The 22,243-nt window shown below is 51.5% G+C and overlaps 1 protein-coding gene across 2 annotated transcripts in view; it reads right to left on the reverse strand.

Moving 5' to 3' along the window:
* Positions 1 to 199: 199 nt before the first annotated feature.
* GNB1L (G protein subunit beta 1 like) overlaps positions 200 to 22,243 on the reverse strand; it is a 54,689-nt gene continuing 32,645 nt past the window's right edge. For both annotated transcript variants that reach the window (XM_019626932.1, XM_019626933.1), the window contains exons 5-7: positions 18,333 to 18,431; positions 13,544 to 13,759; positions 200 to 1,129 (exon numbers count right to left, since the gene is read on the reverse strand). In XM_019626932.1, the coding sequence (XP_019482477.1) occupies positions 878 to 1,129; positions 13,544 to 13,759; positions 18,333 to 18,431 (567 nt within the window). In that variant the 3' untranslated portion in view covers positions 200 to 877. The remainder of the gene's footprint in view (positions 1,130 to 13,543; positions 13,760 to 18,332; positions 18,432 to 22,243) is intronic.

Genomic DNA, 22,243 nt, shown 5'->3' on the forward strand with positions numbered 1-22,243 from the left:
AAAAAAAAAAAAAAAAAAAAAAAGATGCCCTGACAGCTGGACTTAGCTACACATGGGTGGAGATGCTGGGTGCACTGCCTGCTTTGGCTGCTAATTCCCAGTTACCCTGTGCGTGTGGTGCCAGCTGTACCTGTGCCTTAGTCACCAGGAAGGCCTGGCCTATCTCACTTAATGCTGCTGTACTTTCTGCCCAGAAGTCACCCGGGACGTGGCCCCTTGCCATCCCTGGTCTTGTTCTCTTTAAGGTGGACCTTCCTCCCACTAATCTTGCCTTTGGCCTGGCCCCATACCATGGGGTCTCTGCCCAGTTGCCTGTGCTGTCCCTCCTCAGTACTCTCCTTCTGTCTCACTCACCTTGGAGTTAGTCACTTCCTTCTCCTGTCCTGGCCTCAGCCCTGTGTGTTAGGAGCTTCTGGCTGTCCTTGGGGTGAGGAGCCACATGGAGTCGACAGGACCTGTGGACCAGGCTCAGTGTCCCCTGTTGGATGGGGGCTGACCACCCTGCCCAGTGGAGGGCTCATGGATGACTCTTGGCTCTGATCCTGAGGGGGACCCAGGGGGGTTGCCTCAGAGAATTCATACCTCGAGACTACAGGTTTACAACTGTGTTTACTGTTAAGCACCCCCAGGTTGGCCTCTTACCCGGGCTATACATGACCAGATGTCTGGCCCAGTTGCTCTTGGTAAACTGCAGAGTCACTGTTGTGCAGAAAGCGAGGACTCCAAGGACCGAGCTCTTCTCACAATTGAAGGAGGAGGACCCACAACTCACCATCCTCAGGGAGCCTTGAGGCATGGTTTCCATGTGCCCAGGTCAGGTCAAAGCTCAGGCGCCACCTCCCGGCCATCTGCGTGTCCTTAATTGGGAGTGGGCAAGTCATGTTCGTGGGTAGAGCGACCAGACACTGATGCGCTGATCCTTGGACCCCGCGGCGAGCAAGCCATCAGCGGCGAAGGCCACGCAGTGGACGGCAGCACTATGGAAGGCCAGCACAGCCAGTGGCTTCATTGTCCTCCAGTGAAACACACGAACACGATGGTCCCAGCCTGCAGTGGCCAGGATCTTGTGGTCTGGCCGGATCTTCACATCAGAGATCCCAGGATTGGTGAGTTTGTGAGTTCCACACACCTACACAATCGAGAGCAGTAGGGAGAACCGTTAGGTGGCTTCTTAGACCTGTCACAGAGGTTCCCACCCACGGATACCCCTGGTCCAGCAGCTGGAACAAGGAGAGACATGAGGGCTGCCATGATGGCCACACACTCCTGCAAACATACCCCCTACCTCCCGGGCGCCAGGGAGCAGGCCTGCAGGGGGGAGCAGCCTGACCCCTATCCTTGGCTGAGCCCTCAGGTTATGACAAAGGACTTCAGACCCTTCCCTCAGAAAGCTCCTGAGGCCCCACAGAGCTGCTCCCTGCACAAGCCCCCTGCATGAAGTCTTCGGGGAATTCAGGGACTGCTCTGATTCCCTCCCTGTCAGGCCCTCAGGAGAAATCTCAGTGGGCTGGGTCCTGGGGCCCCTCAACCACAGAAATACACTGCACCCTAGCGTCTAGGTGAGAGACAACATTTCCAGCTAGATGGCAACATATAGTCAGCATTTCTCCTTTCTGGAGAAACCTCACATCTACCCCCCCAAAGCACAAGAAAATTCTATCTTCTGCAAAACTAAAAGACTAAGTGAAACCTCAAAATGTGAGAGGGGTTGAAAGGCTGGACGAGTGAGGGACAACACCAAAGACACAGGTTGCAGGAGTAGCTGCAGGGCACATCACACTGGCTATGAGCAAAGCCTTAGTCCCCAGCCTGGATCTGAGAAGAAGGCAGGTATTGGCACAAAACAAGAAGTTGCACAGGCATATCCCATTTGCGTGCAGCAGCTGTCGGGGGCTGGCCTCTCTCTGGGCACCGCCACAGCCCCACACTGCTCAGTGGTGGGTGATGACCCCTCTTCAACATGTGCCCTCTGCAGCAGAGAGGGAACCAGGGCTGCCTTTGTGGTAACGGCTACTCTTAGTTATACAGGACTGTGTCGTGCACTGCAGGACATCTGACATCTCTGTCCCCACACACTAAATGACAGAGGCACTTTGCCATCATTGTGACAACCCCAAATGGCTACTTCCTTCCACTGATCCTACATTTGGCCAAACCCTGTGTACCACAAGCTCTCGCTGTCCAGAAGTCACCTTTGCCATCCCTCACCAGCACCCCCTTTTCTCCTAATTCACCTGCAGCGGCCTCAGTGAGAATCACTCATTTCTGCAAAGATAACACAAGGAAAAAAAAAAAGGAAAGAAATGCAGAAAAACAAATGGCAACATTCCTCGGAAGCAAATGGAAATCATCGACAAGCTTTTTTACCAAAACTTCATGAAGCAATTACAGTTACCTCTTTAAAACAAAAACCCAAAGCAGCACCCTGAAACTAATATAATACTGAATGTCAACTATAATTGAAAAAAAAAAAAGAGGAGGAAATGAACTGGCAAAGTGCAGGAAAGAGGAGGAAGCAAAATTCAAAGAAATGAAACAGAATAAGAAAGTAGGATGAGACTCATAACAAGACCTTGAAGGCAGAAATGGTGCAAAGTGAGCAAAGTGAAAGGGAAACAAAGGGCTACAATGAGCTGGAGAGAAAACATGGAGGATAGGCGGAGGTGTTCTAGCATTCACTGATTTAGAAAATCAATTTTAATTTCTGGAAATTGAAGTCTTATCATCCAAAGAAAGCCTATAGAGTCAATATTAAGATACGCCTAGGAAAATCATTGAACTTAATAGCTAAAGTCCTTTTGGTAGTCAGGCAAAAAGATCAAGTCAGTTTATAAGGGCAAGGTTTCGGCTATCATCAGAATGTTCTATGGCCATATCTGTGCCAGCAGACGGTGGAGCGATGCCTGTAAAGGCTGTGAAGGGAGGCATGGTCCAAGAATTTTATATCCAGCCAAACTGCCACTCAAGTATAAAAACAATAGACAAGCATTTTTGAACATGTAAGAACTCAAAGAATATGCTCCAATAAGCTCTTTTTGAAGGACTAGAAGATTAACCCCAGTCTCATAAGACAGAACTGGAGAACTACAGCAAATGGTCTGGCAGAGAACATTGAATCTACTTACTTGTGGGATTAGGTCTAAAACAATATGCGGATTATGGCTATAAAACCGGTTATGTAACTAACAGAAACATGGGAGGATAGCAAGAGAGATGGGATATTAAGTTCACTGGTTTGCTCTTTAGTCATTTGGGGGCAAAGATATAATAGTCAACCTCATACTTGAGAGATTATCTGATACCCCACCATAAATAATGACAGAACATTATTTCCTTCCCCCATCCTCCAATGACATTAGGTCCCTTCGGGTCCTAGTATTTGTTCTTTTATTTCTGCACAAAGAATAAAAACATACTCAACAGATTTATGATTGGATTCCAAAGTTAAATCCAAATCTGTGCTATGTATAAGAGAGACACCAAAAGAGTGACTGGCAAAGATATACCAGGTGACTGCAGATAAGAGAAACGGGTCCAATCTTAGGAAAGATGGAATTCAGAGTCAAAAGTTTTCAGGCAGACTATATACCATACTTAACAATGATAAAGAGTATAATTCACAACAAAGAGCAATGAATATCTGTTCAACAAATAAACACTCTTATCATTCATGAAGCAAGAACAATAGGAAAGTGGCGATGACGGACTAATTGGTACCAGACCAGTCCTCTTGCTGTAAACAACCATCAGACTGGACAAAATATACTAAGCAACTGTGTTCAGGCACTGGACAACAGGCGGGAAAGGCAGCTGACTAGATGAGTCTTCCAAATACCCCAGCAGCTCTCTCCCTAGGGATATGTCCTGGCCGTGAGTCCAGGCAGAGTATAGCAGCCATGTGAGGCTGAGGAGGCAGGGTCACAATGTAGGGCAGCTAGAGCAGCTGAAACCTATGGGACATGGCAGCGGCATGGAGGGAGCTGGTGGAGGGACTGACGGCCATGTGTGGTCCCATGAGTCCTGCGTGAGGCTGGGCTATGCACACTCAGGGCACCATATCAGGTTTACCCGACAGTGGCTGTTACAGGGTTCAACAGAATAGACACAAGAGACCAACAGTGATCTCAGGTGCAGCTGGGCCGAATGCAAAGACTGCATGATAACACAAGGCCAGCTGAGATGCCACATGGCCTAGCCTCAGGAACAAGGATCACACCTTTAGGCAAGGTCCACTCTAGACCTACTGTGACAAAGCTGGAAACCAGGTCCTATGAGGTCTGGAGGGGAGGCAGAGTTTGGAAGTTGGTTCCATCATATTACAGGAGCCTTGGGATTGACCCTGGGATTTCCACAGACCTGTCCTAACAGAGCATAGAGCCAAGCCTACACAAGTTCAAGGTGAACAGCTAGTAACTACACTGCTTGCAAGAACAGAAGTGAACATTCTTTGGAGCAGAAAGATAAAATCTAGAGTCTCCAGCACGTATTATTTACAATGTCCAGCACACAAACAAAAAATTATTAGACATACAAAGAAACAGGACTATATGACTCATAGTTAAGGGAAAAATGTTAATAGAAATTGGCCCAGAATGGCACAGACATTGGCTGTATCGAACAGAGACTTGGAAGCAGCTATTTAAATATGTTCAAAAAGCGAAACAAAACAAAAATGAAAGGAAATGCATTAAAAGACAAAAATTGTCTTGATGAGCGAACAGATAGGAATTATTACCAGATAAATGGAAATTATAAAAAAGAACCAATACAACATTAAAGGAGAAAACAAAGTTGGAAGACTGATGCTACCCGACTCTAAGACTTACTATAAAGCTATAGTAACCAAGACAGGGTGGCGTTAATGAAAGAAAAGACAAATAGATCAATGGAGCAGAACAGACAGCTCAGAAATAGACCCACACAAATGTAGTCAGCTGATCTTTGGCAAAGGAGCAAAGGTAATACAATGGAGAAATGATAATCTTTTCAACAAATGGTGCTACAACAACTAGACATCCACATGCAAACAAATGAATCTACACACAGACCTTACACCCTTTACAGAAATTAACTCGAAATGGACCACAGACCCAAATATAAAACACAAAACTATAAATTTCGTAGAAGATACCATAGGAGGAAATCCAGATGACCACGGGTTTGGTGTTAACGTTTAGGTACAACACCAAAGGCACAATCCATGAAAGAAATCATTGGTAAGCTGAATTTCATTAAAATGAAAAATTTCTGCTCTGTGAAAAACACTGTCAAGAGAATGAAAAGACAAGCTACAGACTGGGAGAAAATATTTCCAAAAGGCACATCTGATAAAGGACTATTATCCAAAATATACAAACAACTCTTAAAACTGAGCATTAAGAAAACAAACAAACCGATTAGAAAATGGGTCAAGGACCTTAACAGACACCTCACCAAAGAAGATATACAGATGGCAAATGAGCATATGAAAAAATGTTCCCATCATAAGTCATCAGGGAATTGCAAATTAAAACCACAATGAGATGCCACTACACACTTATTAGGCTGGCCAAAATCCAGAACTCTAACACCACCAAATGCTGACGAGGATGTGGAGCAACAGGAACTCTCATTCACTGCTGGTGGAAATGCAAAATGCTGCAGCCACTTGGGCGGTTTCTTACAAAACTAAACATACTGTTACCATATAATAGCAATTGCTCTCTTTGGTATTTACCCCAAAGGAGGAGAAATTTACATCCACTCAAAAAACTGCACATGGATGTTTATAGCATCATTATTAATAACTGCCAAGACTTGGAATCAACCAAGATGCCTTCAGTAGGTAAATGGATAAACAAACTGGTACTTTCAGACAAGGAAATATTAGTCAGCACTAAAAAGAAATGAGCTATCAAGCCATGAAAAGACATGGAGGGAACTTAAATGCATGTTACTAAGTGAAAGAAGCCAATCTGAAAAGACTATATGCTGTGTGATTGCAACCATATGACATTCTGGAAAAGGCAAAACTATGGAGATAGTGAAGAGATCAGTGGTTGTCAGGGGATAGCAGGGAGGAGGGGATGAATAGGCAGAGCAGACAGGATTTTCAGGGCAGTGAAAATACTGTGTGTGATACTATACTGGTAGACACTACCTTCTTCTCAATTTTGCTGTGAACTTAAACTCTAAAAAATAGTCATACACACTATAATATAACATAATATAATATAATATAATATAATATAACATAACATAATATAATATGTTACATAAAATAAAGAACCATAATAAAAAATGTGGAACTAAAAGCTCAAAACTGAAATGAGAAATGTGTAGGATAGGTTTAACAGCAGATTGGAAATTAATTTTTTTTAAAAATCCGTAAACTGGAAGACACATCAGTAGACATTATCCAACCTGAAGAAAAGGGGAAAAAAAGATTGAAGAAAACTGAACAGAGCCTCAGGGACCTATGGGACAATATCAAACTATCTAACTCACAGAAGCCCCAGGAGAGTCAAACTACTGACAACCAGATGAAAAGAAAATCTTGAAAGCAGCCATGGAGTGAGACACATGCCAATGCAACTACACTACCAGAAATGCTAAAGGATATTCTTCTAGCTAAAGAAAAATAAAACCGGAGAGAAACTTGGATCTACAGGAAGAGCACCAGAAATGATAATAGTTGGGTAAACATAAAATACTGTGTTTTTTATTTCCTGTAAGTTTTAAAAAATAACTGATGATTTAACGCAAAACAATACCATTGTAAGGTGGATTTTTTAATGAGTATGTCAGTAAAATATATAACAGCATAGCAGAGAGCGTGGAAGGGTGGGGCAATGAAATCAGACAGATGCAGGGCTATGGCACATGACAGGCAGGGTGACAACACTGATAAGTACACTGGGGTAAGTTAAGGATGCGTACTGTTAGCCTGCGAGCAAGCGCTCAGAAAAAAAATGACAAGAGCTATATAGTGAAGGAGCCAAGAGAGGAAATGAAATGGAATACTATAAAATAAATATTTGATTAACACACTAGAAGGCAGTAAAGGAGTAAAAGAGGGTCAAAGATAGACGTGACAAGAGGAAAACAAACACCAAGATGGCAGACTTAATGCCAGACACATTTATAATTATATTAAGTGCAAACAGACTAAATGCTCCAATTAAAAGGCAGAGATTGTCAGAACGGATCAAAACGCAGGACTACAAAAGATGCTTTTAAATATAAAGAGATCAAGATAGGTCCAAAGTAAAAGAGAGATGTATTATGCAAAGAGGAAACATAAGAAAGTTTTTGGTGCAGTACGAGTATCAGACAAAGCCAACTTCAGGACCAAGTACATGACAAGAGATACAGAAGGACACTTCATAAAATGACCACTCAGCAGGATGTGGTAACCACCTTCAATGCTTCTGTTCCTAATGACAGAGCTTCGAACTTCACAAAGCAGAACTGACAGAACTAAAGGGAGAAATAGGCAGGTTCACGACCATACTCAGAGACTGTAAGACTTCACTCAGTAACTGGTAGAAAACTAGACAAAAAGACGGGCAAGGATACTGAAGACCTGAACAACACTACCAAGCACCTTGACCTAAGTCGGGCTGACAGAACACCCCGCCCAACAACTGCAGAACACATGCGCTTTCACCAAGATACACCATGTGCTGGGCCAAAACACAAGCCTCAATAAATATCTGCATACTGACATTGTACAGGGTACCTGCACTGACAGCAGAATTAAACTAGATTAAAGATATCTACAAATTCAACAAATATTTGGAAATTAAAGAATATACTTCTAAGGAACCACTGGATCAAAGAAGACATCACAAGGGAAAACAGAAAGAATTTTCAACTGAATAAAAATGAAGGCACAGTAAATCAAAATTTGTGGGATAGACCTACAAAGACTGGTGACTAGGCTGGAAACTGACTCCTCCCCACCCCTGCAGAGGGGCGGCACAAACCCAGAGGAGCACCTAGAACTCTGGGCACTGTCAACATGCTGACTCACACTCAGAGGCCCCCACTCAAGGATTCCTAGAGGACGGCCTTCTCGGCTTCTGGAAGGAGGGCTTGAGACGCAAGAAAGCTGGCAACATTCACGGCACAAAATAGTAACGAGGAGATGCAATCTGTGTGCAAAACCAACTCCGTGAGAGAGACGACTACATCTGAAGGGAGGGCGAAAGGATTACAAAATAAAAGCTATAAAAGGATGTGGTAACCAGAAGAAACCTGGCCTGAGTGAGCATTGTTAATAGTTGGCGAAAATGGCTTTTAGGCAAAAATCCTTTCCAGAGATAACGAGGGTGACTAAAGAAAAGGTTCAGTCCCCCAGGAAGATTACCATTCTGAACTTCTGTGTTCGTAAGCCAGCTTCGAAATGCAGAAAGCGAAAATGCACAGGACACAGGAAAAGTTAGCAAGATGTGCCACAGCTGGAGTGTCCACCTGCCCCTTCCAGGGCCCCTGGGTCACAGGCACATCGGATGACATGCCTGGCCCCGTGTGCACAGGTACAGCCGTGCCTCTAGCAGTGAGAAGCACTTCCTTTTCAAGCACATGTGGAATACTTATGAAACTGGACTGGCCTCCACATTTCAAAGAGCTGATATCATTCAGACCTTCTTCTCCGACCACAATGGAATTAAGTTAGAAATTGAAAAATAAAAAATAACTGGGGGAAAAAAGTCAAACATTTGGAAACATAAAAACACTCTAATCAGCTCAGCAGTCAGAGAACAAATAAAAATCGGGTCCGCCCAGAGTGAGTGGTGATGAAGACGGCGACATCGCACAATGTGGGATGCAGACTTCAACTGCTGTGAGAAAGGAGGGCCGGGAACGAATGTGTCATGCACCCAACTCAAGTCGGCAACAGAGTGAGCCCAGAGAGCATGGAAGGAAGGCAGGAAAGAGCAGAACAGAAATGCTGAAACAGAAGAAGAAAGATAGATCAACAGAGACAAGACTGATCAGGAATAAAAAAGGGACAGTCCTGCAAATACAGCAGAAATTCAAATAATCATTATAAACAGCTGAAAAAAAAAGTTGATTTTAAAGTATCTTGAGGATTTTTATGCCTAGAGATAAATTCCTAGAAAAATGAAACCTCCCCAAATCAGGAAACCTAAATTAATTCAAGAAGAAAATCTGACCTTCCTTACAGAGAACATGTCTGCCCCTTGGGTACGGGAAAGGACTGACCCGTGGCCACTCCAGAAACAGATCCCCTGCCAACTTGTTGAGAGATCAGGAGAAGAGGGTATGCCTGCCTCCTGATTCTGGGAGTGCTGACACCCCGATACCATAAGCAGAATGAGCAACAAGAGAGGGGGTACAGCTTAGTCTGACAGACACACAGACAGCCGTGAACAACTCTGATGGAGCCCCTCGGAGGACATGCTATGCAGCGGGTTATTTTAGTACTATATGGTTGTTTTAATGGTAACAAAAATTGAACAATGCAATTCACTAAATTAACAGATTTGGGAAGAAAAGCCATGAGTCTGATAGCCCAGCACCCTCTCATGATCCAGATTCTTTCCCTACCAGAAGTAGACTAGAACCTAACCCCATCATGAGAATCTGCCAAACACTCCTGCAAACGCAGTTCTCCCGATCCAACCTGAGGCAGGTCAAGGATACTCGCCATGGCCCCTGCTCCCACTCAGCAGGTCCTGCACTCCCCACTCCACACACAGGCTGCCAAGATGAGCACATGCTGGAGCAGGGCCGTGGGGGCGTATGCCGCAGCGCATGGGTGAGAAGGCAAATCCCATATGTGTGCCCACATGTGGGGGCCTGCATCTGCCCCAGCCCCTCTTGACTCTCATGGACAGAGCACTGGGGGCTGGCGTAAGCACGAGAGGCTGACCATCTTCATCCCACATCCTTTTCTCTCCTGTGAACTTCGCTGCCATGCCAGCGTTGTCACCTGGGAGGGGCTGAGATGCCCCGCCTGCCACCGTCAAAACTCCTCTGGAAACACAGTGGCATCAGGGTAGAGGCCCACAGCACATGCCTGGCTCCTGGGCGGGCAGTGAGAAGCAGCAATTGAAGTTTCACGGGGACCTAAACTGAAAGAGCCCAGTCCCTGTGCGGGGCTCATGTTTCTAAGGAAGAGGAAGGCTCATTGGGGGTGTTCATGGTGAACGTGGCCAGAGTCCTGTTCTATCATGCTCCTGAGACACATATGGTAACCTGGGTTGTGCCCACAGTTCTCTTTTCGCTGATATAAAATCAGGAGGAACACGCTTGGTTAGGGCCCTATGGGCTCCCTAACCTACCCCATGTGTCCTGCTGACGACACTTTAGAGGGAAGCCCCGCCAGGGCTGTGGAGAGGGAGGGAAGTAGCCATGCAGCAAGGACACCTGGCCAGCCTTAGGCACGGGAGGGGCGGGGGGGGGAGTGCCTAAGTCTGCTTCTCAGCCCAGGCTAGCTGGGGTGGGGTGGGGGGGCCCTCATTATTATTTAAAGGCCTAAAAATACTGCTGGCCGTAAATCAGCCCCTGCTTCAAGGCCATGGGCCCTGCCCCAAGTGTGGGAGGAAAGAGCAGGTCTGTGCACCACCTGTGTCTGAGGACAGCTGAGGCCCAAGCCGCCAGTGGCTCTTGGGAAAGCCACCTTGGGAAGGCAGGTGAGCAGCCCAGCAACGCAGCATGCCCCCAAGGCTGCATCATGCTAACGAGGGTGGCTGAGGGCTGCTGGCCACCATCTCGGGCCCTGGCCAAGCCCGTCCTGGACCAGGACCCTCTGGGAAGGATCCCTGGCCACCAGTGGCTCTCACAGCGCATGACCTCAGGTGCCAGGAATGCGCACGTGGCGCAGCCGCCATCTGGTTCCCATTATCCACGCTCTGCTGCGGGAAACCTCATCTGTGTCTCCGCGCCCAGCGCCCGCCTGGGAGAGATTGATTTGGGCTCATTAGAGACTTCAGCAGCAGGCCGTGAGGTGAGGCACATCTGTGCCCACGTGGCTTGTGGGCCGGCGGGCAGCCGTGTCGCAGTGCTCACTGCAAGGCCAGGCACAGTACACCGAGGGCCCCCGGGCTGAGGATGCCTGTGGATGCTGACGGCCTAAGGCCCCCAGACACTTCCTCCTCAGAGGCTTGCGCTTTGTGAACTAAAAATCTCCAGGGCCTCTGGGCCAACTTTGAATGTGACATCCAGTTGTCTTCGGGCGAGGTGGCCATGCTCAAGTGGGTGGAATGTTCTCCTGCTTCGATGTGCACTGCTAAGTGAGGCTCCAGCCCAGGTACCACTACAACACCAACTACGTCCATTATGTAGTGTCTGCTCCCCTTCTGCTTTAACTTTCCAATTCATATACAATACCCTCTGCTTTAACTTTTCTATTCATCAGTACAGTAAAAGTTCATCTCTGAACTGGAACATGCCCCATAAATTTAAGTCTTAAGTTTCAGCAGCTGTTTCCTGAACAAGTCAGGAGAGAGACCAGACAGATCTGGGCCAGGACGGCAGGAGGGCCCATTCCTGGGAGGCCTGGGGGTGCTGCAGCCTGGGCAGGGGCTCTCAGGGAAGCCACCTGGGTCTTCAGCCCTGTGCAAAGTCAGGCTGATGATATTCAAGGCACAGTGCAAAGAAGCGTTGGACCTTATAATGGGTGGGTCCCCATGAGGCTCAAGGAATAGGAGGGAGGGGTGTGAGGAAGAACCCTGATGCCCGCGGAGGTGGGGGAGCTCAGCACCCAGCAAGGCTGACTCAGCAGCTGAGAACCCAGCACATGAAGAACCAGCACTGGAGTGGCTCCACACTAGCTTCTAAAAATGGCCACCATCATTATGACTTTCACTCCCACCCCCCACCAGGTTCATGAGACCCTTCCTCTGGGATAGAAGGCACAAGAAGCTACACCCTGATCGCTGGGCCTGGCCCCACTTGGAGGCCTGTCTGACCCCCTTCCTTCGGGGCCTCCGTGGGCTCCCTGGAATAACGGAAGGATGACGAGATGGTCGGACAATTGGGAGGCGTGAGACCAAAGAAGTGTGAACTTGGGCCCTATCTCCAAATATGACGCGTGACACCCTCCTTCTCCTGCCCTACTGGACTCTGACTGGGCCGCTCCCCGGGACTCCAGACAGACCCTCAGATCTCTTCCACAGAGACACCAGGCAGCCTCACACCTGGGCAGCTGGCGTCGCCCCACCTCAGCTGCTGCTGGCTACTCGCTCTAGTTCTAACCTCGGTTCTCCAAAGGGACTGATTTTTGTGGGATGCAAGTGGTCCCTCCATCTGCAACATGAAAGGGTATCCCCCAGTGATGCCTGCTGGGCACTGCTGCGTGTCCTGATTTTCACCCAGAGCCCACCCCTCCCCCACCCTACCTGGGCCTCTTCCTCTGGCTATGGGGGCCCAGGCTGGGCAAGTGAGAGGTGAGGCAGGTTGCCGGGCTGCTGGGCAAGTTTTCCCCACCTGGAGAGAGGCCCCAAGAGGCCCTTGAGAGAGGCCCCAAGAGACTCTTCCTTGGCCCATCTATGGTGGGAAGCCAGGTCCACACAGCCCTGTAGAAGAGGCAGCCCCCAGGCCTTGTCCCCCAGCACTCCAGTGATGAGAGCCCAGGCAAGGCCAGGAGCTGGGCTGCTGCTGCTTCTGCTGGCACCATCTGGGGCGCTGCTCCCCACCAGATCTGGGTTCACAGAGCTGCCTTTCCAAGGAGCTTCGACTTGCTGGCCATGGTCAGGTCTCAGCCTTCCAAGGCTCCCTGGCTAATGGGGGCTCCTCGCTTACTCCCAGAAACCAGTGTGCACCCAGATCACCCTCTGGGGGCCAGGAGGTACAGGACACACCCAGTATCTCATCCCCCATGGCCTTTAGTCCCCTGGGACTTGCACCAGCGTGAGGCCTGGACAGAAGGCTCCCCACCCCCAAATTCCATCCCTCCCGTCCCAAACAGAACTGACCATGCAGCCTGGGCCACCCCATGCTGAGCATCAGGCATAGGTCCAAATGTGGCCCCCGGGTGCTTCACAAGGCATGCTGGATTGGAAAGGCCACTGGCACGTTATGAGAAGGTTTACTGGGACATGATGGGAAGGTTTTCAGCAACTCCCTACTATACTCAAGGCCTCACACCCCTTCCCCACTGCCGGTGAGGAACAGCCTCCCCGGGGCCTGCTCGCAGACCGCCACCGGGGCGTGACTCCGTGGATTTCTCTACATTGGGCAATTTTTGTTTTTTGATTAATCAGTTCCTTACTGACCAAATTCCTCTGAGTTTTTGCAAATGGGCTTGCGTACTTACTCCTGGACTCGACATGCCTTTCCTCTAGATGGACAAGACGTGACTGCTGTTAACCCAAGGTCTGAGAGAAACCCAAACCATGTGAACGGTTCACAAACGCCCATGCCCCCTTCTTCCTGCGCTGGCCCCAAGGACAGGCCAGCCCGCGCCCCGCCTCAGAGTGATTAATTAGCCAGCGATCTGCAACAACTCCTCTTCATGCCTAAATATTGTTTCAGCCTATCAGACTGTTAGTGCAGAGCAGGATAAATGACACCTTGGGTCTGGCACACTGACCTGCAGGGCCTGCTGCTCATCCAGGCTCCAGACAGCCAGCGCCTTTTCTGCGGAGCCTGAGACGCCCCTGGCTTTCTGGGAGTCAAAGTCAAGGCCTATGACAGGCTCTGTGTGGCAGGCGATGCGGCTGCACACCTTCCGCTCAGAGACGTCCCACAGGACCACCGATCCATCCTCATAGCCGGCCAGAAGGAGCGGGCGGGGACTGGAGTCGGCCTGTGGGGAACAACACAGCAGTCAGCTTCCAGAGGGTCCTGGCGCATTTTGTGGGGGAAGGGGCTTAAGAAATGGGCTGTCTCTCCCACTGGCCCTGGGGGCAGCCCAGCCGGGGAGCTGTTTCTTGTGTTCTTCACAGTAACAGTTCAGAGGCTCTGCATGCCCCCATGATGGCTGACACCATCAGTTCAGGGCCTGCACGGGCTGGTGCTGGAGGCAACCTGAGCACTGGGACTGGAGGGCACAGAGCCCGGGGGCAGCTCGTGTGCTCCTGCTTCACGCTGCCATGCCAGTGCTCACCAGCCAGGATCCTGCCAGGATCACAGGGTGCTGCTGGGCTCTCCTGTCTGCAGGCCTGAGACTCTCAGCCACCCCTTGGTGGGGCCAGTCACCTGTCTCCAACCACTAACCAAAGAAAATCGCCAGCTCTGAGTCAGTGGAAAATGAACTTTCTGTGCTTTGTCAACGTCGCTGCAGAAGCCTCCCAACCCCCAGGCCCAGTGAGCCGCAGCAGCGCTGAGCTATTGTGATAAATGAGGGAGCAGGTCAGAGGGCCCGCACCCTGGGCAGACACCTCGTTTATCTAGCCTCCGCATCTACTCCACAAGAGCACCACAGGAGCCCATGTCACCCTGGCACCGAGAGTGGTGGCCCCGTACTTGGTGCTTGGTCCCCAGATACCGCCAACAGGAAACACTTCCAGGACAGGTGCCCAGGTGGCTTCTGGGACAAAGGGCACCCGCTGGCTGACGCCTTTTGCTCTTCATTCGTCTAAGCATTCCCCACTGAGTTGCCTGGGGTTGGCCTCACTAGTGTTAGAAATCGCTGAGCACATTCCCTCCCCAGTGAATTTTCCAAGAGGCAAGCGCTCAGCTGTACGTTGGTGAGCTTCCACCAGGCCCGGCTCTCAGCCTCTGGATGGTCAACAGTGAGAATGGGGGCCTGGGCGGGGGACTGGTCAGCGAGACTACTTCCTGGGTTACCTGCAACGCTGAGGCCAGTCCATGGCTAGTGGGCAAGGCTGGCACTGAGCAGAATGCCTGGGCCTCACTGGACATAGCCCAACAGCATCACAGAGGCCCCCCCCCCATCCACTTGCTGGAGCTCCTGTTAACGTGCTGTGTGGGCACTTGTGCCCACCCTGAGGGACTCCGGGCCCAGGTGCTGCACACAGAGCACCTCTCCATGGCGTTCCAAGCACCCAGAGAGAACCCTCCCTCGGCTAAGCAGGTGACCTGGTTTAACCAGAGGCACCAGGGTGTATGTCTAATGAGAGTAGACACCACATCCTCAACCTAGGAAGCAGGGCTTTCGCTGTGTGTCAGAGGGGAAACTGAGGCTGTGGGGTGTAGTGTATGCCGTAGGGGCCCAGTTAGTGATGGAAGCCAGGGGGAGCCTAACGCAGACCAGGTCTTTGATCTGGAGGAGACAGCTGTGCCAGGAGACAGGGCACAAAGCCACTGAGAACTGCACACAGCATGGCGAAACCTCCCAGACCGGAACTGGACCGGAGAACACTTCTTGCACGTCCCTGGAATGCTCCTACAATCTTTTTTTTCTGTGATAGCATGTGTTCACACAAACAACAGAAGGGAGGAGTGTAAGGAAGCGAGAGGGGCTCCTGAGAGGCCGATGGCAGCCTGTGCTCCTCCCTGGGGCCTCCTGCAGCCTGACAACCCTCCGCAGACCCAAACAGGTGAGAGGTAGGGGAGCAGCCCTGCGACTGTGAACGCAGAGGGGCTGCACAGCGCCCCCTCCCATCTGCTTGTGCCCAATGTCTGGTGACCCCTGCCACTGAGGGACCGAGGCTGAGCATACAGGCGTCCCTGCAGAAGCCCTGACAGCATCAGTGCACTTTTCCCTGTAGTTTTATAACAGGGAAATGCTCCATTTTGGATCTTTTGGTGTAAAATTATTTGCACCACTTGTCTCTGAAGACCTACTGACTGCTTTCAGAAGTGGTCAGGCCTTCTGCTCAGGCAGCTCCTTGTAGGCAGCTGTGCCTCTCCTGACAGGGCCTCCCGTATGAGCAACCATATCAGGAAGCAAGTTAGAGGGCCAGGTGAAAATAGCCCGGATGCACTGTCTGCACCACGACCAAGAGCTTGCACCAACCTTGAGACCAGACTTGCCGGACTCCATACCAGAGACCGGCTGTGAGGAACTCAGATGGGGCCCACTTGGGTCCATTCCCCTTGGGAGAGTGCTCTGACGTGTCACCTGCTTCCCATCCATGCTGCCTGGACCCAGCCTCTCGCCTGGGCCCCCTGGGCACAATCTTCCCTCGTCTGGGGCTCCTGCCATCGCTGACACCTTGTTTCTGGTATGTCTCTATAGCCCAAGCCCATTGGATGCCTGTGGTCTCTGGGTTCTGAGCACCTCAACTAGTTCAGGGGCTATATGCTACTGACCCACCTGTTGAGGTACCACAGGGTGGTCAGAGCGGGAGCCAGGATGGCCTGCAGGGACTCACCCCACAGTTGCCAAGGGGGCCCACATGCTGAGCTCCAGCCCCTGCTCCCCACCTGTGCTGCAGTCTTCTCCAGCGTCTTTCCCAGTGCTCAGGGTCCCGGTGGTCCCACAGTGACAGACCGCAGGTAGGACAGTGCTCCTATGGCCACAGGCCTTTGGTGGCCACGCCTTTAGTGCCAGGCTGACCACTATGGAGTGAGGACCTGAAGTCACTACAAGGACATACTCTGTGACCCTTCCTGTCTGTGGTTGTGCCTGCCCAGAGGGACTCCAGAAGGCAGACCCTGCCTGTGGTACCTTGAGGTCCTATGGGAAGCCCCCAGCTTAGGTGGGGTCCACTGCTCTGAGGGCTGGTGTGAATAACTCTGCACGAGGCTCGATTCTGATCTTGACCTTTTACGTGATAATCATTGTAACAACGAAGGTCAGCCTCCTTGAGGAGCAAAACAAGAGTACATCCGAATGTTTCAGGAAAAAAAAATACCATGTCAAGCCACTGTTACACTCAGGTTAATAAACTATAACCTGGACCTTCAGGTTTGGAGAGAAAAAAGGGACATTTAAGATTAACATAGACTATTCTTAACAGAACAATTTGTGTTGGATCTGCATCAAGTAACAAAAACGCGATTTGTCCTTCTGTCAACTATATTAATTACCTTAACAAGTTTGTACATCCCGTTTCTACACATTTTTTCTGCTGGAATTTTTACATGATTACGCAATGACAGCATTTCCAGGGAGCGAAGTACGAGCAGATGTAGCCGCTGCCGTCCTGCCCTGGGACCTGCGAGCACCATGCCATGCCACGGCATCACGGCCTCGGGGGTATTTCCCACCAGGTGTCTGCCACACACCTGCTGGCATCAGGAGCTTCATCATCTAGGTGAGCCTTGGAGCCTCACCTCCTCACCCCTGTGGGCTTCTCTGAGGGGCGGCAGCAGTGGCCACGCACCATAGCATCAGCTATCAGAGATCCCGAATTCCAACTGAAATGTTCTTGGTTAAGAAACTACAGGCGGAAACCAACTGCTAGAAAGGCCAGGGAACCATTTTGGTCCTTAGAGGGGCAAAAGGCTTGGGGCAGGGTCTCTGGGGATGCCTGTCCTCATGAAACCTGTTGGTTACACAAACCTTTCCAGACTGCCTGAGCCCATCTGATCTAACTCTTAGGAAGACTTCAAACAAGCAATGAGGCACAAGGCAGGAATCACCTGCTCCTGATCCCAGGCTGGCAAAGGGTGGCCCTCAGAAGGTGCTGGTGAACTGAACAGAGCTGGGAATATGGACTGTAAGCAGTGCTCCCGAGGTGAGCATTGGTTAGTGACCTGCTCACTATAGTTTCTGCAATGGCCAAGATGCTGCCCAGGATTCTTTCTAAGTGAACACACTAGACCATTTACTTTGCTGCCCCAAACTCCAGAGCTGGGGCCTCTGGCAGAGGCAAGCAGGCCCAGGAAGATCCCTCCTAGGCTTCAGGCTCAGCCCAGGGGCCAAAACCTGGCTTCTGCTGCCAGCCCCAGGAGAAGCCTCCTGACCCTCTCTAATCAGAAAGAACAGTCGAGAAAATAGGAAATGGCTATAGATCAGAAATTCCAAGTGTGGCCGTGGCGAAAGGCAGCATGTTAAGCCACCTCTGCCTCTCCGAGGCAAAGAAGTAACAAAAATTAATCCCCAGCACAGCCAGGGCCGTGCAGGCTTGCAGGGTTAGTCAGCACTCCCCTCCCAGGCCTGTGCAGGGCCAGGGACTGGTGCGTGGAGAGGAGGAGAGCAGAGTCCCTCCCCGGGCGGGGGGCCGGCTCAGCTGACCCAACTGTCCCTCTTCGCTGCATCAGCTGAGGGGGTACCCCCAATACCAGCCCGCAGAGAATGGCACAAGCCAGGCCTGCCCTGAGGCGGCAGGCAGGAACATCCTTTGCAACAGAAGGAGGGTGGCAGGGGCCTCGGGGGACAGAGGCTGCTGAGGAAGGCGGCGTGCGCATGTTCTCCCAAGGGGCTAATTGCCCTGTTGGTTTGACGACAAACCGAATCCTGAATGGGGCATGATTCATGGCTGGCGGGCGCGGCTGGCAGGGCGTGGCTGGCGTGCGCTGGGCCTTACCTGCCACAGCTCCAGGCACATGGGCATGCCTGGCTTGGCATCTGCCTCCGGCTTCAGGGTGCACACTGACGTCTTGGATGGCATCTCCAGAATCTGAACCTGACAGTAAGAAAACAAGTTGATTTGGGCCGGCGCCAAGTCAAGTCTGTGCTATACAAACAAGAGACTTTTAAGGCGATTAGCCAAGACTGCTGCGAGTTTCTGTCTGCTCCTGGTAGGAACCTGGGAGCCCAGCCTCCTAATTAGGCCGCACAGACTCGAGGGCTCTAGTGCTACAGGCCTTGCGAAACAACGTGCCGCCGTCATTCCTGAGTGACCAGCAAGTCCCTCTGAGCGGCATTCCTACCTGGCTGCTCCCTGCGGCCTCTCCCGATTTTACCTCCTCGCTGAGCAGGCCTGGCTCACCACATACTGCCCCAGCCCGCCCATTCTCCCGGCCTCTGCCTGCTTCCCTTTCCTGCCCGGGGATTTACATGTGAACGCCTCTGCACTATCTCAGTCATATCAAATGGTGACAAAGACTTGCCTAGGGACCACCTGGGGACCTACCACCCAGCCTAGGAAATGAACATGATGTGCACCACAAGAAGCTCTGTTAGGAGCCTGGCTGTTCCGAGTGCCCCGTGCCTCTACGCTGGGTGTCATGGCCGTGTTTTGTGTCACCTGAACTGGGTTGGCAGATGTGCCTTGCTGCCCCACACTGCCAGTTCACACTTGGGCCTATCCACTGAGCTGGACCAGGCTCTGCCCCCCACCATCTGCAGGGGACCATCGAGGCCGTGAGGAGCAGGCTTGGGTGCTGAAGCCCCGCAGACCGGAACTAGGCTCCCAGCTGTCGGCATCCATTGCGCCTGAGCTCCCTCATCTGCCAAGCAGGGTGCCACTCCTGCAGGGCTTGGAAGAGGAGAGGGGAATTCCATGTGATACAGGTCTGCTGTTCCATGGTGGGGGAACTCGGCTGGCACTTAGCTCCCCAGGCACTGTGGCAAGAGCCACTGCACCAGCAATGTCACAGCAACAATGTGCAGCCAACTGTGGGGCTGCATGTCACCCCTCACCAACATGGGGGCAGCCTGACGTCCAGAAAGGTCGGGGACATTGAGTCGGAGATAGCAGGTCTGCTGTCTTATACCCACAGGACAGAACCCTCAGCAATGAGAAACTGAGGTGTGTGAGTGCACACAGAAGAACCAGCCTGATAACTGGAATTAAGTCCCAGGTCAAGTCTAAGTTCCAGATATGCCACACGTTTGTTGGGTGCCACATCTGAGGGCACCTGCAGGCAGGGCGGAAAGCTGGTGTCATGGCCTGGTCCTCTCAGCTTCAGAGCCCTGTGATGTGCCTCATGCCTGCTTCTGTTTTTGGGTGGCACCTCCACAAGCATGGGCCGTGGGTGTGCTTTGGGCAGGGCTCTCGCCAGAAGCCCACACAGTATCCCACTGCTAGGAAGGGCGCATCCTGGAGCCCCTGCCAAGTATGCACATGTGCACACACATATATACCACGCATTCAAACATGCACACTCACACACATGCATACACATGCACACAGGCTCTCCACCACCGTCAGGCCAGCATCTATGCAAGCCACATAGGCCCTCACTGCCCACAAAGGGGACAGAAAAAAAACTGAAGTGATGTAAACAGTTGTTACTGCCATGAAATAAGAGGCTGCCAGAAGAAGGAGCCCCTGGAACAGCAAAGATGCTCAAGGAGAATCTCTAGCAAAACGAAAAGAAATGTAAGAGGATGCGTGGCAACCAAGGAGCAGTGGCGATGGGCCCAGAAGTAAAAAGAAAACTGCAGAGAAAGGAGAGAGGGCTCTGGGAGCTCTTCTGTTCTCTGCAGGGAGTGATAGCAACTCAGGTACAGGCTCATCATCTGAGAACTGCTGCCAATGCTGTGGGAAGCCCGGGAGCCAGAGGGAGGCAGGCGGAGTGCCCGGCCAGGACGGCTCACCTAGGGCAGAGAGAGAGAAACAGAAACAGAGAGATGGCTTTTCTCAGTTCTGACACCTCAAGCCCCAACCCTGTACTGAATATAAAGCAGCAGGCTGTGGCTGAGTGGCAGGGCCCCCTTCTCTGCTTCATAGGGTCCACGTGAGCGGCCCATGACTGTGCTGTGAGGGGATGGTCTGGAAGGACACAGATCAAACTGCTGGGGGCAGGATGCTTGATTTTCTACTCTCTGCACTGTTCTAGTTCTTGAATTATTCAGGTTTCTTCAAATGAGATTTGCTCCTTTTGTCACTACATCAGGAGGACAGGCTGGTTTTATGATGCTAAGTGCCTGGTGCGGGGAGGAGAAGCCACAGGGAGAGGGATGTCAGAGGAAGCAGACGTGGCCATATACAGTCTGCACCCTGGACGGCTTGACACATAGGTCCACAGGTCAACGAGGGATGGCACGTCCTGATCTGCGGGCCGAGGAAGACTCCTCTGGTGGCAGTGAGGAGGGGCAGAAGGACAAGGGGATCAGGCAGGGACACGTTGCCCAGCAAGTCTGGTCTAGTTGGAAGGAGGGGCTGAAAGGGAAACAGGGCAGCCCCAAAACCTGAGCTAGGTGCTGTGGGAGGGAGCGTGGGGGCAGGTGAGCAAGGAGCTGCAGCCTGAGGACCAGGACAGGCCCAGCAGCCTGTGCTCGGAGCCTCCTGCAGACACCAGAGCGCTTTCCATCTGGCACTCAACTGCAACTTTTGTTTCCAGAAGGAAAAAATGTTTGGTTTGGGCAAGCGTGGCCACCCAGACGGTCGAGCGAGGCAGAAGCATGTCTTCCCCGGGCACTGTCTGGGCATAGGCCAGCGATGCTTTTCCAGAACCCAGTCCAAGCAGATTCCAGGTGGGAACATGGAAAATAACCATTTTCCCAGGATGTGCGAGGTCCCCAGACTGGCTGCTCCTGAACAACACACATGCTGCCGGAGCTGGGAGCCAGAAGGTCAGATAAAAACAGCCTGAAGCAGAAGGAATGAGTGGTCTCAGGGGCCAGGCCCAGGGGAGGAGGGTGAGGGCAGGAGGAAGGATGCGCCCGCTGAAGTCCTGGGGTAGCCAAGGTGGAGGACAGCACACAACACCCTGACCTGGGCAGGAGAGCTAGCTTGGCCCCCAGGCCGGTCTCAGCATGTGTGACACAGGAGGAAGGCTGGGCTGCCTGGCTCCTGCCCTCCCGGAGGAAGCACACCCCTCTCTTTTCGCATTAATAAAAATTTTAACAGGTTTTTGGCAAATTGGCAAGAAAAGTATATGTAACTCCTAATTGGTGATTTAAACGCAATCATGAACAAATAAATGCCTGTTTCTATCTCATTATTTATGAACTGAATATGCTTTAAGACAAATAGTTCTTCGGAGGTGGGGGGGGGCACACCTCCCCGTGTCTATAGGCCCCGGGTCTCTGCCCAGTGCCGCCTGCCATGCAACCTTCTGGGCCAGCAGGGGACACAGGGAGGATGCGCCGCAGGAGTGGGAGGCAGACAGGAGGGCACCTGCCCACCACCCCACCCCCACCCCCAGCAGCCGACCCTGACACTCACCAGGCTGTCCAATCACCGCTCATGGGTTTCTTTTCCCATTTCCCTTCAGCTCTCCCAATAGCTGGCACCTCCAGCCACACCCTCCTCCTCCTCTATCACCCCTGCCCTGGCTTCCCGCCATCTGCCCCACATCCTGGGCACAGCTTCCCTTGGGGGATTCTGCCCCTTCTGTCCCCAGGGTGTGGGTGCCACTATCCAGCCTGACCAGTCTCTGCTACCACCAACCACTGCTCGTTGCTGTGGCCTGAGCGCCATCTGACAGTGACCTCCGAGGCTCCCTCATGCCCACCCCACCCTCCAGCTGTGTCCTCTGATGCTCTCCTGCTCACCTGTGCCCCTCTATACTGCGATCGCCACCCCAGTACCAGTCTTTATGCCCC

Source organism: Hipposideros armiger, unplaced genomic scaffold, assembly GCF_001890085.2.
Source record: "Hipposideros armiger isolate ML-2016 unplaced genomic scaffold, ASM189008v1 scaffold_694, whole genome shotgun sequence".
Taxonomy (NCBI): domain Eukaryota; kingdom Metazoa; phylum Chordata; class Mammalia; order Chiroptera; family Hipposideridae; genus Hipposideros; species Hipposideros armiger.